The 19,062-nt window shown below is 52.8% G+C and overlaps 2 protein-coding genes across 2 annotated transcripts in view; both read left to right on the top strand.

Annotated features, from left to right (window-relative positions):
* LOC134341926 (NACHT, LRR and PYD domains-containing protein 3-like) overlaps positions 1 to 17,735 on the top strand; it is a 61,257-nt gene extending 43,522 nt beyond the window's left edge. Inside the window, exons 6-9 of the mRNA XM_063039862.1 lie at positions 12,477 to 14,214; positions 14,738 to 14,824; positions 14,980 to 15,147; positions 15,312 to 17,735. Of these exons, the coding sequence (XP_062895932.1) occupies positions 12,477 to 14,214; positions 14,738 to 14,824; positions 14,980 to 15,147; positions 15,312 to 15,399 (2,081 nt within the window). The 3' untranslated portion in view covers positions 15,400 to 17,735. The remainder of the gene's footprint in view (positions 1 to 12,476; positions 14,215 to 14,737; positions 14,825 to 14,979; positions 15,148 to 15,311) is intronic.
* The window catches only part of LOC134341937 (zinc finger protein 227-like), a 367,790-nt gene that overhangs the window by 182,783 nt on the left and 165,945 nt on the right, over positions 1 to 19,062 (top strand). The gene's annotated exons all lie outside the window — the stretch shown is intronic.

Below are 19,062 nucleotides of genomic sequence, written 5' to 3'. Positions count from 1 at the left end.
AGACCCCACAAAACCTAGTTAGCGTCCTGACCTACTGTGAGACCCCACTTAACCCTGACAGGGTCCTGACACACTGTGTGACCAACACACCCCTGACAGGTTACTGACAGACCGTGAGACACCGCACACACGAGAGGGAGAGGACACACTCTAAGACCCCCACACGCACCGGATAGGGTCCTTACACATTGCCAGATGCCATACACCCCTGGCAAAATCCTGAGACAGTGTGAGACCCCCGACACCCCTGACAGGGTCCGGACACACAGTGAGACCCCACACACTCCTGACAGTGTCGTGACGCACTGTGAGACCCCACACACACCTGACAGGGTCCTGACACACTGTGAGACCCCACACACCCCTGAGAAGGTCCTGACACACTGTGAGACCCCACACACTCCTAACAGGTCCTGATGCACTGTGAGATCCCCACAAATCCCTGACAGGGTCCTCACAAACCGTGAGACGCCACACCCCATTGACAGCGTCCTGACACACTGCGATACCCCACACACCCCTGTCAGCGTCCTGACACACTGTGAGATCCCACACATCCCTGACAGAGTCCTAACACACTGTGAGACCCAACACACACCTGACAGAGTCCTGACACACTGTGAAAACCCACACGCCCGTGACAGGGTCCTGACAAACTGAGACCCCACACAGTCCTGACAAGGTAGTGACACACTGTGAGACCCCGCACACCCCTGACAGGGTCCAAGCACTCTGTGAGATCCCCCACACCCTTCAAAAGGATACTGACACACTGTGAGACCTGACATACCCCTGACTGTGTCGTTACACACTGTGAGACCCCACACACACCTGCAGGATCCTGACACACTGAGACCCCACACACCCCTGACAGGGTCGTGACATACTGTCAGACCCCACAGAACGTAGTTAGGGTCCTGACATACTGTGAGACCCCACACACCCCTGGCAGGGTCCTGACACACTGTGAGATCCCACACACACCTGACAGGTTCCTGACACACTGTGAGACCCCACACACGCCTGACAGGTTCCTGACACACTGTGAGGCCCCACACACCCCTGACAAGGTACTGACACACTTTGAGACCCAACACACACCTGACAGGGTCCTGACAAACTGTGAGACCCCACACACCCCTGACAACAGGGTCCTGACACACTGTGACACCCCACACACAACTGACAGTTTCCTGACACACTGTGAGACCCCATGCACCCCTGACAGGTTCCAAGCACTCTGTGAGATCCCTCACACCCTTCAAAAGGATACTGACACACTGTGAGACCCGACATACCCCTGACAGTGTCGTGACACACTGTGAGACCCCACACACACCTGCTGGATCCTGACACACTGAGACCCTAGACACCCTGACAGGATTGTGACATACTGTCAGATCCCACAGAACGTAGTTAGGGTCCTGACATACTGTGAGACCCCACAAACCACTGACAAGATCCTGACACAGTGTGAGACACCACACACCTCTGGAAGATTCCTGACACAGAGTAACACTCCACACCCCCCTGTCAGGTTCCTGACACACTGTGAGACCCAACACACACCTGACAGACTCCTGACACACTGAGAAAACCCACAAGCCCCTGACAGAGTCCTGGCATACTGTGAGACCGGACACACACCTGCAGGATCCTGACAATCTGTGTGAACCCACACACCCCTGACAGATTCCTGACGCACTTTGAGACTAAACAAAGCCCTCACATTGTCCTGACAAACTGTGAGCTCCCACACACCCCTGACAGGGTCCTGACACACTGAGAACCCACACACCCCTGACAGGATCCTGACACACTGTGTGACCCACAGACCCCTGGAATGGTCCTGACAATCTGTGTGAACCCACACACCCCTGATGCACTCTGACAGCCTACACACCCCTGACAGGACCTGACACACTCTGAGAGCCCCAACACTCCTGACAAGATCCTGACACTTTGTGAGACCCCACAGAACGTAGTTAGGGTCCTGATATACTGTGAGACCCCGCAAACCACCGACAGGGTCCTGACACCATGTGTGACCCCACACACACCTGACAGGGACCTGACACACTGTGAGACCCCACACACAACTGAAAGGGTCCTGACACGTTGTGAGACCCCACACACTCCTGTCAAGGTACTGACACACTGTGAGACCCAACACACACCTGACAGAGTCCTGACACACTGTGAAAACCCACACGCCCCTGACAGGGTCCTGACACACTGAGACGCCACACAGTCCTGACAGTGTCGTGACACACTGTGAGACCCCACAGACCCCTGACAGGGTCCTGACACACTGTGAGACCCCACGCACCCCTGACGGGGTCCAAGCACTCTGTGAGATCCCCCACACCCTTCAAAAGGATACTGACACACAGTGAGACCTGACATACCCCTGACAGTGTCGTGACACACTGTGAGACCCCACACACACCTGCAGGATCCTGACACACTGAGACCCCACACACCCCTGACAGGGTCGTGACATACTGTCAGACCCCGCAAACCACCGACAGGGTCCTGACACACTGTGTGACCCCACACACACCTGACAGGGACCTAACACACTGTGAGACCCCACAGACCCCTGACAGGGTCCTGACACACTGTGAGACCCCACGCACCCCTGACAGGGTCCAACCACTCTGTGAGATCCCCCACACCCTTCAAAAGGATACTGACACACTGTGAGACCTGACATACCCCTGACAGTGTCGTGACACACTGTGAGACCCCACACACACCTGCGGGATCCTGACATACTGTGAGACCCCACAAACCACTGACAAGATCTTGACACAGTGTGAGACACCACACACCTCTGGAAGGTTCCTGACACAGTGTAACACCCAACACACACCTGGCAGGGTCCTGATACACTGTGAGACCCACAAACACCTGACAGGGTTCTGGCACACTATGAGACCCCACACACACCTGGCAGGGTCCTGACACACTGTGTGACCCACAGACCACTGACAGGGTGCTGACAATCTGTATGAACCCACACACCCTTAGCAGGTCCTGATAGACTTTGAGATCCCCACAAATCCCTGACCGGGTCCTCACAAACCGCGAGGCGCCACACACCACTGGGAGCGTGCTGACTCACTGCGATACCCCACACAGTATTGGCAAGGTCCTGACACACTGTGAGACCCCACACACAACTGACAGGTTCCTGACACACTGTGAGACCCCACACACCCCTGACAAGGTACTGACACACTTTGAGACCCAACACACCCCTGACAGGATCCTGACACACTGTGTGACCCACAGACCCTTGGCATGGTCCTGACAATCTGTGTGAACCCACACACCCCTGATGCACTCTGACAGCCTACACACCCCTGACAGAACCTGACACACTCTGAGAGCCCAAACACCCCTGACAAGATCCTGACACTTTGTGAGACCCCACAGAACGTAGTTAGGGTCCTGATATACTGTGAGACCCCACAAACCACTGACAGGGTCTTCACACACTGTGAGGCCCCACACACACAGGAGATGAAGAAGACACACTCTAAGACCCCGACAAGCACCGGATAGGGTCCTGACACATTGCCAGACGCCATACACACCTGGCAAAATCCTGAGACAGTCTGAGACCCTCCACACTCCTGGCAGGGTCCTGACACACTGTGAGACCCCACACACCCCTGACAGGGTCCTGACACACTGTCAGACCCCACAGAACGTAGTTAGGGCCCTGAAGTACTGTGAGACTCCGCAAACCACTGACAGGGTCCTGACACACTGTGTGGCCCCACGCACACCTGACAGGGACCTGACACACTGTGAGACCCCACACACAACGGACAGGTTCCTGACACACTGTGAGACCCCACACACCCCTGACAACGTACTGACACACTTTGAGACCCAACACACACCTGACAGGTTCCTGACACACTGTGAGACCCCAGAAACCCCTGACAACGTACTGACACACTTTGAGACCCAACAGAACCCTGACAGAGTCGTGACATACTGTCAGACCCCACAGAACGTATTTAGGGTCCTGACATACTGTGAGACCCCACAAACCACTGACAAGATCTTGGCACAGTGTGAGACACCACACAGCTCTGGAAGGTTCCTGACACAGTGTAACACCCAACACACACCTGGCAGGGTCCTGACACACTGTGAGACCTACAAACACCTGACAGGGTTCTGACACAGTTTGAGACCCAACACACACCTGACAGAGTCGTGACATACTGTCAGACCCCACAGAACGTAGTTAGGGTCCTGACATACTGTGAGACCCCACAAACCACTGACAAGATCTTGACACAGTGTGAGACACCACACACCTCTGGAAGGTTCCTGACACAGTGTAACACCCAACACACTCCTGGCAGGGTCCTGCCACACTGTGAGACCCACAAACACCTGACAGGGTTCTGACACACTATGAGACCCCACACACCCCTGACAGGATCCTGACACACTGTGTGACCCACAGACCCTTGGCATGGTCCTGACAATCTGTGTGAACCCACACACCCCTGATGCACTCTGACAGCCTACACACCCCTGACAGGACCTGACACACTCTGAGAGCCCAAACACCCCTGACAAGATCCTGACACTTTGTGAGACCCCACAGAACGTAGTTAGGGTCCTGATATACTGTGAGACCCCACAAACCACTGACAGGGTCTTCACACACTGTGAGGCCCCACACACACAGGAGATGAAGAAGACACACTCTAAGACCCCCACAAGCACCGGATAGGGTCCTTATACATTGCCAGACGCCATACACCCCTGGCAAAATCCTGAGACAGTCTGAGACCCTCCACACCCCTGGCAGGGTCCTGACACACTGTGAGACCCCACACACCCCTGACAGGGTCCTGACACACTGTCAGACCCCACAGAACGTAGTTAGGGCCCTGAAATACTGTGAGACCCCGCAAACCACTGACAGGGTGTGACACACTGTGAGACCCCACACACCCCTGACAGGGTCCTGACACACTGTCAGACCCCACAGAACGTAGTTAGGGCCCTGAAATACTGTGAGACCCCGCAAACCACTGACAGGGTGTGACACACTGTGAAACCCCACACACAACTGACAGGTTCCTGACACACTGTGAGACCCCACACACCCCTGACAACGTACTGACACACTTTGAGACCCAACACACAACTGACAGGTTCCTGACACACTGTGAGACCCCACACACCCCTGACAACGTACTGACACACTTTGAGACCCAACACACAACTGACAGGTTCCTGACACACTGTGAGACCCCACACACCCCTGACAACGTACTGACACACTTTGAGACCCAACACACACCTGACAGACTGTGAAAACCCACACGCCCCTGAGAGGGTCCTGACACACTGTGAGTCCCACATATTCCTGACAGTTATCGTGACGCACAGTGAGATTCCACACACCCCTGACAGGGTCCAAACACTCTCAGAGATCCCCCACACCCTTGAAAGTATCCTGACACATTGTGAGACCCGACTTACCCCTGACATTGTCCTGACAATCTGTGAGACCCCACACACCCCTGACAGGTTCCTGACACTGTGTGAAATCCCACACACCCCTGACAGGTTCCTGACACAGTTTGACAACCCACACACCCATGGCATGGTCCTGACATACTGTGAGACCCCACACACCCCTCACAACATCCTGACTCAGTGTCAGACCCCACAGAACCTAGTTAGCGTCCTGACCTACTGTGAGACCCCACATGCCCCTGACAGTGTCCTGACACACTGTGTGACCCACACACCCCTGACAGGTTACTGACACACCGTGAGACACCGCACACACGAGAGAGAGAGGACACACTCTAAGACCCCCACACGCTCCGGATAGGGTCCTTACACATTGCCAGACGCCATACACCCCTGGCAAAATCCTGAGACAGTCTGAGACCCTCCACACCCCTGGCAGGGTCCTGACACACTGTGAGACCCCACACACCCCTGACAGGGTCCTGACACACTGTCAGACCCCACAGAACGTAGTTAGGGCCCTGAAATACTGTGAGACCCCGCAAACCACTGACACGGTGTGACACACTGTGAGACCCCACACACAACTGACAGGTTCCTGACACACTGTGAGACCCCACACACCCCTGACAACGTACTGACACACGTTGAGACCCAACACACAACTGACAGGTTCCTGACACACTGTGAGACCCCACACACCCCTGACAACGTACTGACACACTTTGAGACCCAACACACACCTGACAGACTGTGAAAACCCACACGCCCCTGAGAGGGTCCTGACACACTGTGAGTCCCACATATTCCTGACAGTATCGTGACACACAGTGAGATTCCACACACCCCTGACAGGATCCAAACACTCTCAGAGATCCCCCACACCCTTGAAAGTATCCTGACACATTGTGAGACCCGACTTACCCCTGACATTGTCCTGACAATCTGTGAGACCCCACACACCCCTGACAGGTTCCTGACACTGTGTGAAATCCCACACACCCCTGACAGGTTCCTGACACAGTTTGACAACCCACACACCCATGGCATGGTCCTGACATACTGTGAGACCCCACACACCCCTCACAACATCCTGACTCAGTGTCAGACCCCACAGAACCTAGTTAGCGTCCTGACCTACTGTGAGACCCCACATGCCCCTGACAGTGTCCTGACACACTGTGTGACCCACACACCCCTGACAGGTTACTGACACACCGTGAGACACCGCACACACGAGAGAGAGAGGACACACTCTAAGACCCCCACACGCACCGGATAGGGTCCTTACACATTGCCAGACGCCATACACCCCTGGCAAAATCCTGAGACAGTGTGAAACCCTCCACACCCCTGGCGGGTTTTTGACACACTGTGAGATCCCCACACACCCCTGACAGGGTCATGACACACTGTGCGACCCCACACACACCTGACAGGGTCGTGATAGACTGTGAGATCCCCACAAATCTCTGACAGGGTCCTCACAAACCATGAGACGCCACACCCCACTGACAGCGTCCTGATAAACTGCGATACCCCACACCCCCCCGACAGGGTCCTGACACACTGTGAGACCCCACACACACCTGACAGGGTCGTGACATACTGTCAGACCCCACAGAACGTATTTAGGGTCCTGATATACTCTGAGACCCCACAAACCACTGACAAGATCCTGACACAGTGTGAGACACCACACAACCCTGGAAGGTTCCTGACACAGTGTAACACCCCACACCCCCCTGGCAGGGTCCTGACACACTGTGAGACCCCACATAACCCTGAAAGGTTCCTGACACACTGTGCGACCCACACATCCCTAGCAGGGTGCTGACAATCTGCATGAGCCCACACACCCCAGTTACACTGTGACACCCTACACACCCCTGAAAGGGTCCTGAAAGACTGTGAGACCACACACACCCCCGGCAGGGTTCTGACACAGTGTGAGTTCCCACACAGCCCTGACAGGGTCCTGACACACTGTGACACCCCACATACTCCTGACAGGTTACTGACACACTGTGAGGCCCCACACACACATGAGAGGGAGAGAACACACTCTAAGACCCCCACACGCACCATATAGGGTCCTGACACATTGCCAGACACCATACACCCCTGGGAAAATGCTGAGACAGTGTGAGACCACCCACACCCCTGGCAGAGTCCTGACACACTGTGAGATCCCCACACACCTCCGACAGGATCCGGACACACAGTGAGACCCCACACACAACTGACAGGGTACTGACACACTGTGAGACCCAACACACACCTGACAGACTCCTGACACAATGAGAAAACCCACAAGCCCCTGACAGGGTCCTGACACACTGTGACACCCAACACACACCTGCAGGATCCTGACAATCTGTGTGAACCCACACACCCCTGACAAAATCCTGAGACGGTGTGAGTCCCCACACACACCTGACAGGGTCCTGACTCACTGTCTGACCCCACAGAACGTAGTTAGGGCCCTGACATACTGTGAGACACCGTAAACCACTGACAAGGTCCTGACACACTGTGTGACCATACACACACCTGACAGTGTCCTGACATACTGTGAGACCCCACACAGTCCTGACAGGTTTCTGACACACTGTGAGACCCAACACACACCTGACAGACTCCTGACACAATGAGAAAACCCACAAGCCCCTGACAGGGTCCTGACACACTGTGAGACCCAACACACACCTGCAGGATCCTGACAATCTGTGTGAACCCACACACCCCTGACAAAATCCTGAGACGGTGTGAGTCCCCACACACACCTGACAGGGTCCTGACTCACTGTCTGACCCCACAGAACGTAGTTAGGGCCCTGAAATACTGTGAGACACCGTAAACCACTGACAAGGTCCTGACACACTGTGTGACCCTACACACACCTGACACTGTCCTGACATACTGTGAGACCCCACACAGTCCTGACAGTGTCGTGACACACTGTGTGACCCACACACCACCGGCAGGGTTCTGACACACTGTGACACCCCACACACCCCTGACAGGGTCCTGACACACATTGCGATCCCATACACATCTGAGAGGGTTCTGACACACTGTGAGACCCCACACACCCCGAACAGGTTCTGATAGACTGTGAGATCCCCACAAATTCCTGACAGGATCCTCACAAACCGTGAGACCCCACACACCCCTGACAGGGTCGTGGCATACTGTCAGACCCCACAGAACTTAGTTCGCGTCCTGACATACTGTGAGACCCTGACCCGCTGTGAAACCCCACAAACCACTGACACGGTCTTGACACACTGTGTGACCACACACTACTAACAGGATCCAGACAAACTGTGAGACCCCACACAGCTCTGACAGGGTCCTGACAGACTGTAAGACCACACACCCCCCCCCCCCCGGCAGTGTTCTAACACAGTGTGAGATCCCACACAGGCCTGACAAGGTCCTGACACACTGTGAGACTAAACAAACCCCAGACATGGTCCAAACGCTCTGTGAGATCCCCCACACCCTTGAAAGTATCCTGTACACTGTGAGACCCGACATACCCCTGACATTGTCCTGACAATATGTGAGACCCCACACACCCCTGACAGGTTCCTGACACACTGTGAGACCACACACACCGATGGCATGGTCCTGACACACTGTGTGACCCACGCACCCCTGACAGGTTACTGACACACGGTGAGACACCGCACACACGAGAGGGAGAGGACTCACTCTAAGACACCCACACACACCGGATACGGTCCTTACACGTTGCCAGACGCCATACACCCCTGGCAAAATCCAGAGACAGTGTGAGAACGCCCACACCCCTGACAGGGTCCTGACACACAGCGATACCCCACACACTCCTGACAGTGTCATGACACACTGTGAGACCCCACACACACCTGACAAGGTACTGACACACTTTGAGACCCAACACACACCTGACAGAGTCCTGACACACTGTGATACCCCACACACACCTACAGGATCCTGACACACTGAGACCCCACACACCCCTGACAGGGTCGTGACATACTGTCAGACCCCACACACCCCTAACAGGTCCTGATACACTGTGAGATCCCCACAAATCCCTGACAGGGTCCTCACAAACCGTGAGACGCCACACACCACTCACAGAGTCCTGACACACTGCGAGATCTCACACACCCCTGACAGGGTCCTGACACACTGTGAGATCCCACACACCCTGACATGGTCCTGACACTCTGTGAGACCCCACACACAACTGACAGGGTCCTGACACATTGTGAGACCCCACACACCCCTGACAAGGCACTGACTCACTGTGAGACCAAACACACACCTGACAGAGTCCTGACACACTGTCAAAACCCACACGCCCCTGACAGGGTCCTGACACACTGTGAGACCCCATGCACCCCTGACAGGGTCCAAGCACTCTGTGAGATCCCCCACACCCTTCAAAAGGATACTGACACACTGTGAGACCTGACATACCCCTGACAGTGTCGTGACACACTGTGAGACCCCACACACACCTGCAGGATCCTGACACACTGAGACCCCACACACTCCTGACAGGGTCGTGGCATACTGTCAGTCCCCACAGAACGTAGTTAGGGTCCTGACATACTGTGAGACCCCACAAACCACTGACAGGATCCTGACACAGTGTGAGACGCCACACACCTCTGGAAGGTTCCTGACACAGTGTAAAACTCCACACCCCCCTGACAGGGTCCTGACACACTATGAGACCCCACACACACTTGACAGAGTCCTGACACACTGTGATACCCCACACACACCTACAGGATCCTGACACACTGAGACCCCACACACCCCTGACAGGGTCGTGATATACTTTCAGACCCCACACACCCCTAACAGGTCCTGATACACTGTGAGATCCCCACAAATCCCTGACAGGGTCCTCACAAACCGTGAGACGCCACACATCACTCACAGAGTCCTGACACACTGCGAGACCTCACACACCCCTGACAGGGTCCTGACACACTGTGAGACCCCACACAACCCTGACATGGTCCTGACACTCTGTGAGACCCCACACACAACTGACAGGGTCCTGACACATTGTGAGACCCCACACACCCCTGACAGGGTCGTGACACACTGTGAGATCCCCACACACCCCTGACAGGGTCCGGACGCACTGTGAGACCCCACACACCCTTGACAAGGTCCTGACACACTGTGAGACCCCCACAAATCCCTGACAGGGTCCTCACAAACCGTGAGACGCCACACACCACTAACAGCGTCCTGACACTCTGCGAGACCCCACACACCCCTGGCAGGGTCCTGACGCACTCTGGGACCCCACACACACCTGCAAGATCTTGACACACTGAGATCTTACACACCCCTGACAGGGTCCTGACACACTGTGAGACGCCACACACCCCTGACAGATTCCTGACGCACTTTGAGACTAAACAAACCCCAGACATGCTCCTGACAAACTGTGAGCTCCCACACACCCTGACACACTGTGAGACCCCAAACAATACTGGCAGTTTCCTTGCACACTGTGAGCCCAAACACAATACTGACAGGGTCCTGACACACTGTGAGACCCCACACACCCCGACACACTGTGAGACCATACACACCACTGAAAGGATCCTGACACACAGTGAGACCCCACACACCCCTGACAGGGTCCAAGCACTCTGTGAGATCCCCACACCCTTGAAAGTATCCTGACACACTGTGAGCCCCGACATACCCCTGATATTGTCCTGACAATCTGTGAGACCCCACACACCCCTGATAGGTTCCTGACACTGTGTGAAATCCTACACACCCCTGACAGGTTCCTGACACAGTTTGACAACCCACACACCAATGGCATGGTCCTGACACACTGTGAGACCCCACACACTCGTGCAGGATCCTGACTCACTGTGAGACCCTACACACCCCTGACAGGTTCCTGACACAGTTTGACAACCCACACACCGATGCCATGGTCCTGACACACTGTGAGACCGCACACACCCATCACAAGATCCTGACTCAGTGTCAGACCCCACAGAACCTAGTTAGCGTCCTGACCTACTGTGACACCCCACAAACCACTGACAGGGTCCTGACACACTGTGTGACCACAGACGCCCCTGATGCATTTTCAGACCCCACACAGCCCTGACAGGGTCCTGACACACTGTGAGACCCCACACACACACCTGCAGGATCCTGACACACTGAGACCCCATACACCCCTGGCAAGATCCTGACACAGAGTGAGACCCCACACCCCCCCACAGGCTCCTTACACACCGTGAGACACCACACACACTTGAGAGGGAGAGGACACACTCTAAGAACCCCACAAGCACCGGATAGGGTCCTGACACGTTACCAGACGCTTCACACCCCTGAAAAAATCCTGAGACGGTGCGAGACCCCAAACACGTCTGACAGGGTCCTGACTCACTGTCAGACCTAACAGAACCTAGTTAGGGTCCCTAACATACTGTGAGACCCTGACACACTGTGAGACCCCACACTCCCCTGACAGGTTGACGGTGAGAGGGAGGGGGAGCTGTGATTCCCTGACCTGTTCCTTTGACAGAATGCCCACTACACTTTTCTCCATCTCCATACATCCCATCAACACTGGGGATTAAAAGTTTCTTCCACAGGAAATAATGACAGCTGTGACAGTAGTGGGAGTTTGTCCAGTACGGGACAGTCAGGGGTCAGTAAACTACCAGGGAAATACTCACCTTCACAGCACAGTTAATTGTGAAAATGTAATGATCTGGTGTTTATCTGGACCAGGCTTCTCTGTCCAGTCAGGGGTCTGTTAATGGAATTTACTTTACTGTACGAGCATCCATTGATAAATTCAATTAATGTAATAACTTTGAGCTAACTCTTGTGTGCTTAAATACTGAGTTCTGAGCTGAGGCATCTAACAGTTTGTCCACTGTCTGTTCCCATGGAAGATGTTCGACAGAAACACAAGGAGACTCTGCGGGTACAAACTGAATCACTGAGAGTGAACACGATCCTGATGAGGGAGAAGGTGAAGGTTTTCCAGCTGGTTGATCGATACGCTGAGCTCACGGTCATTTCTACTGTTCGACATCGGAGACTGGTGGAACATGAGCTGCTGGCAAGAGGCAGAGACCACGAGGAGTGGAGAGGAAAAGATCTCCGCAGAGAGCTGGAAAAAATCCGGACTGATCAGTTGTTCCAGAGCAGCTTTTCCCGGAGTAAATCCAAATCTGGGAGTTCGGCAGCAGTGGCCGGAGTGCCAGGGATTGGGAAAACAACGATGGTACAAAAGATTGTTTATGACTGGGCCACGGGGAAAATATTCCAACAATTCCAGTTTGTCTTCAGTTTCAAATTCCGGAATTTAAACTCCATTAACTGCAGAATAAACCTGAAGGAACTGATTCTGGATCAGTATCCTTACTTTGGCAATATCCTGAGAGAGGTCTGGAAGAACCCAGAGGGATTGCTGTTTATATTTGATGGTTTGGATGAATTCAATGACAAAATTGATTTTGCTGACAGTCAGAGAGACACAGAACCTCGGTCCACATGCACAGATCCTGAATTCAAGTGTAAGGTGTCTGACATTGTGTACAGTTTAATCCAGGGCAAGCTGCTCCCAGGGTGTTCAGTGCTGGTGACCACCCGTCCCACTGCGTTACATTTATTGGAAAAGGCAGAGATCAGTGTCTGGGCTGAAATCCTGGGATTTGTTGGTGAGGAACGGAAGGAATATTTTATCAGGTATTTTGAAGATCAGACGGTGGCAGAAGCTGTTTTCAAACACGTGGAGGAGAACGAGATCCTGTACACCATGAGCTACAACCCCTCCTACTGCTGGATCCTCGCTCTGGCACTGGGCCCCTACTTCACACAAAGAGTCAGGGACCCGCAGCGAGTTCCCAAGACCATCACCCAACTGTACTCCTACTATGTTTACAACATCCTGAAAAACCACGGCCGAGAGATTGAGAACCCCCGTGATGTGGTACTCAGGGTTGGTCAGATGGCCTTCAGAGGAGTGGCTGAGAAGAAGATTGTATTTACAGATGGAGATTTGATCAAATACAATCTGCAGCCTTCCCAGTTCCTGTCCGGGTTCCTGATGGAGCTTTTGGAGAGAGAGGATTCTGCTCGGAGCGTGGTGTACACATTCCCACACCTCACCATCCAAGAGTTTGTAGCTGCACTCGCGCAATTCCTGATCCCAGACGGCAGAGATATTATGAAACTCCTCACTGAAGCCCACAACATGACAGATGGGCGATTTGAGGTATTTCTCCGTTTTGTTGCTGGTCTCTCCAACCCAATGGCAGCTCGGGGCCTGGAGGAGTTTCTGGGCCCATTTCCTCATCAAACAACCTGCCGGGTGATTGACTGGGTGAAGGAGGAGGTTAAACGCCAGAGTGGAAACACATGGAGTGAAGCTGGTAAAAGAAGCCTCCTGAACACATTGCACTACCTGTTTGAGTCTCAGAATCGTGGACTGGCTCAGGCCGCACTGGGATCTGTGAAAACACTTTCATTCCGTGGAATGACACTGACCCCGATTGACTGCGCGGTCCTGTCTCATGTCATCGGACTCTGTGATACAATAAAACACCTCGATCTGGAGTACTGTCACATTCAGTGTGAAGGAATCCAGCGGCTGGGACCCGGGCTGCACAAGTGCCAGGAGTTGAGGTAACTTGATTTATCTCTCACTCTGAATTGTGAAACTGTTCCATTGTGTTGTTTCAGTGTAAAGGGATTTGGGTAAAACTGTAGGAAATATGATTGTGAAGAATTCTAACAAATGCCATTCCCCTTCCTCCTGTGGGATCTCTCTTCCTCATCCCTTTCCCTCCCGTGGGGTCTCTTCCACCATCTCCCATCGACATTTCCCCGTTCACAAATCTTCCTCACTGTGGGACATTCTCCCCTTCATCCCTGCCCCTTCCGACCCTCTAATATCAGGAACACTTTTCTAACCATCGGGGAATGGGACAGAATATGTGGAGTTTACAGGGTCACACCGACAGACTAAATTACTGACATTTGGTGAATACCCTGGAGCTGGGCAGTGAGGGACATTGACAGTGATGGGAACTCTGATCAGTGATTTACTGAAGGGTTTAATGTTTCCTCAAATATCCGAGTCAGAGAAATTCCCTCAGACCCGCTGTTTGAATCACCTTTGTTCATCAATTTGTCTGTTTGCGTTTAGACTGAGTTTTAATGAACTGGGAGTTTCAGGAGTGAAACTGGTGTCTGCGGCTCTGAGGAACCCGGAGTGTAAAATACAGACACTGTGGTAAGTACCAGACTGTGGGAGATTGTGTTTACAGTCACTGGGTGTCTGACACTGAACATTAATGTGATCAGTAATTGTGTTACTGATAAACACTGACGATTTGTACCGTCTCCTGTCTCTCTGTGTCCTTCACCCTCACTCTCTCTCATCTCCAGGCTGGACAATGTCGGTCTCACAGATTCTGGTGCCGAGGATCTCGTCTCCGCTGTCAGTACAAACCCATCACTGACGGAGCTGGAACTGGGATCAAACTCGCTGACAGACCGATCTGTCCCCGCTCTCCGCCGCCTCATACTGACCCTCCCGAGTCTGGAGCGGATCGGGTGAGTGTTTGTGTTAATGTTCAATGTGATAAAATATCAGCGGATCCGCGGGTTTTCTGGTGATATTTGTCTGTGAGTGTTGTTGAAACATTAACCTCAGTCCCCTGTTACTGACACTGTTGTGTAATCTGTTTATTTCATCTTTATTCTCCCATCTGTTTCAGGCTGGTGGGGAATCGGTTCAGTGAGACCGGGGAGAAGGAACTGAGATCTCTGCAGGAACCCAGACCCGGACTGACAGTGAGGATCTGAACATCTGAATGTGTGAACATCCCCGCCCGCGGGATGGGGACATTTTGGCCGATTCCCCGCCCTCCCCTTTAACCCCCCGCCCCACCTTCCCCTTACCTTTAATGGCCGCGCGCCAGGTTTAATTCCTAACCGTTTTAACGGAATTAGCTCCAGTCTCGCGCTGTGTGTCGCTCCCGTAATAACGTATTTCTGCCTCCTGTCCAGTGGCGCAGCTTCCGCCGGATGTGCGCTTTCGAGACCCCCGCCCACGTGAGGTACCGGGGAATTACACAGATAGGAAGACCCCGGGGGCCGGGGCTTAGTCTGGGACGCTGGTGTCCCATTGTGGGATTATCTCGGAAGAGAATCCTATTGTTTCCTTTGCTGAGGACGGTGCATTCGGCAGTCTGGCCGATATAATGATGTTAAATTGACAGACAATCGGCAGTGACCCTGGATCTGCAGCGATCCCGGTCACGGCCCTGAGTTGTGATTTTATAAACGCAAACACGAGGAATTCAGCAGATGCTGGAAATTAAAGCAACACACATCAAAGTTGCTGGTGAACGCAGCAGGCCAGGCAGCATCTCTAGGAAGAGGTACAGTCGATGTTTCAGGCCGAGACCCTTCGTCAGGACTAACTGAAGGAAGAGCTAGTAAGAAATTTGAAAGTGGGAGGGGGAGTGGGAGATCCGAAATGATCGGAGAAGACAGGAGGGAGAAGGATGGAGCCAAGAGCTGGAAAGTTCATTGGCAAAGGGGATATGAGAGGATCATAGGACAGGAGGTCCGGAGAGAAGGAAAAGGGGGGAGAGGGGGAAAAACCCAGAGGATTGACAAGGGGTATAGACAGAGGGACAGACGGAGGAAAAAAAAGGGAAATAATAAATAAATATGTTTGGGGCCCTGACTGTCCTATCACACACTCCCAGGGTCAGACACAGAGCGAAGCTCCCTCCACGCCATCCCATCACACAATCCCAGCGACTCCCTTGTCCATTCGTTCCCCACCCCCCATCCCTTCCCACTGATCTCCCACCCAGCACTAATCCTTATAAGCGGAACAAGTGCTACACATGCCCTTACACTTCCTCCCTTACCACCATTCAGGGCCCCAGACAGTCCTTCCAGGTGAGGCGACACTTCACCTGTGAGTCGGCTGGGGTGATATACTGTGTCCGGTGCTCCCGATGTGGCCTTCTATATATTGGCGAGACCCGACGCAGACTGGGAGACCGCTTTGCTGAACATCTACGCTCTGTCCACCACAGAAAGCAGGATCTCCCAGTGGCCACACATTTTAATTCCACATCCCATTCCCATTCTGATATGTCTATCCACGGCCTCCTGTACTGTAAAGATGAAGCCACACTCAGGTTGGAGGAACAACACCTTATATTCCGTCTCGGTAGCCTCCAACCTGATGGCATGAACATTGACTTCCCTAACTCAGTTAATGCCCCCCTCCCCTTTATACCACATCCGTTATTTATTATTTATTATCATTATTATTTTCCCCTTTTTCCTTTCTCTTTTTTTTCCCCCTTTGTCCTTCTCACTATAGCGCGTTCACCTCCCCCTTTCTTTCTCCCTCGGCCTCCTGTCCCATGATCACCCCCCCCCCCCCATCTCTGTATACCTTTTCCCAATAAAATGTTCAGCTCTTGGTCTATCCCTCCCCCTCCTGTCGTCTCCTATCATTTCGGATCTCGCCCTCTCCCTCCCACTTTCAAATCTCTGACTAGCTCGTCTTTCAGTTAGTCCTGACAAAGGGTCTCGGCCCGAAACGTCGACTGTACCTCTTCCGAGACATGCTGCCTGGCCCGCTGCGTTCACCAGCATTTGTGTGTGTGTTCCTTGGTTAACGTGGCCGCCAGGGATGGAGTGAGACATTGACTTACAATGGCCAATGTCTCTCACAGAATCTATGGCGAAGGAACATGCGGTGCCCGTGGATACAATCCCGGGATCGAGTGTAATAACAGTATTTTAATTTGTGTTTTATATAGTTTTGGGTATTGCATGTATGTTTTAATTCTAATATTTTTTTAATTGAATATACTAATGTATACATCTCAGCAATTCACACATACACATATACATGTGGGTTTTGGGGAGGAGGGGTGAGGGGTTTGGGAGGAAGAGGAGTGATGGGACGAGGAGTGGACTGATGGGACCGTGACCGTGGCGAAGTCACTGACTCAGTAGGGGACTAAATGGGGAGGAGAGAGTTCCTGTCACAAACTGGTGGCGACCTGGATAAGATAGAGATGGGGTGAGGAGGAGTGAAACGACAGGAAGGGAGCAGGAGTGATGGGACCAGGAAGGAGAGAAAGGGACGGGGAGGGAGGAGAAGTGACAGGACGGAGTTGGAGGGGAAGTGACGGGACGAGGTGGGAGGGGAACTGATAGGACATGGAGAGAGTGGAAGTAAAGGGGCGGGGAGCGAGGAAAATGGGACGTGGTGGGAGGGGAAGTGATGGAACGAGGAGCGATGGGATCTGATGGGACTGGGAGGGAGGGAAGTGACGGGACTGGGAGAGAGTGGACTGATAGGACAGAGTGGGGATGAACTTGATGAGGAGTGTGAGTGAGTGACTTAATAGTGAGGGAAGGATGGGTGGTTACGATCCTTTGCAAATAAGAAACGGCAAGAAAGGGGGGCGCGGACGGGGAAAGTGGGAGCAAGGGGTCCGGACGCAGTCAGGGCTGATGGGACGGAGAGTTGAGTGTCTCAACTGTTACATGCTCAAGGAGATCTGTTTTTTTTTGTGAGATTGATGTAATGGTCTTTTGGAGGTCACCTGATGTGATTTTCCCGCCGATGTGAGGTCACGTGATGACATGTGCCCCCGTGACTATATAAGGTGACGCACTTGGTTTTTGAGTTTGTAGATTTCCAGGTAGAACGTGCTGTGACTCAGTTTCATTTTTAAAACGGAGTGTGCGTTCTCTTACAAGATTCCATATTATTTGGACTGGAAATTTTTGCTAGATGTGTTGATTTACTCAATTCCAACATTAGAGGGGAGAGTGCAGAATTAGTCGAAGTGCAGGATAAAGAAAAGTCGGCATCATTTGGCAGTTTAATAACGGATCGACCTTATTGAGTCTTCGTTGGAGAAACATCTACATGTATCGAGATAACTCTTGCCAAAAGAGCAATAAGTTCATGCAAAGGTGTGCTCTCTCTCTCTTTATGGAATTTAAGGTCAGTCGCTTTAAACTGTTTATTTTCGGCATCGTGAATCCTGTGGACAGAACCAGCAGAAAAGTCGCGTCTGTGAAGAAATCCTTCTCCAGAGAAGTCTCTCCCAATTGAACGTGTAAATCTGTTGGACTTTCGAAGTTATAGCTTTAGGAACTATATCTGACTGTATCGCTTTAAGAACTGTTTTAGCATTTAACGCTTTAAGAAGCAGAGCCGAGTGGCGAGTTGGTGAACAGCTGTATATCTGTTAACTTCCGGTTAAAGTTTTTGTTTGTTTTTTCTTCCCTCTTATCGTTTATCGGTGTTTAATAAATGTTTGTTTGTTTTTTAATAAACTGCCTCGATTGATATTCATTGTTGCCGGTTACGTAACACAACGGAGGGAAGGGATTGGTTGAGGGAGCGAAATTTCCCATCGGAAAATGTTCTCCACCCAGGATGTGGTGGGTGGCGGGAGAAAGGACAAGGGGACA

Source organism: Mobula hypostoma, unplaced genomic scaffold, assembly GCF_963921235.1.
Source record: "Mobula hypostoma unplaced genomic scaffold, sMobHyp1.1 scaffold_42, whole genome shotgun sequence".
Classification (NCBI taxonomy): Eukaryota; Metazoa; Chordata; class Chondrichthyes; order Myliobatiformes; family Myliobatidae; genus Mobula; species Mobula hypostoma.
The sequence above is the reverse complement of the archived record's forward strand: the minus strand, read 5'-3'. Positions and strand labels throughout refer to the sequence as shown.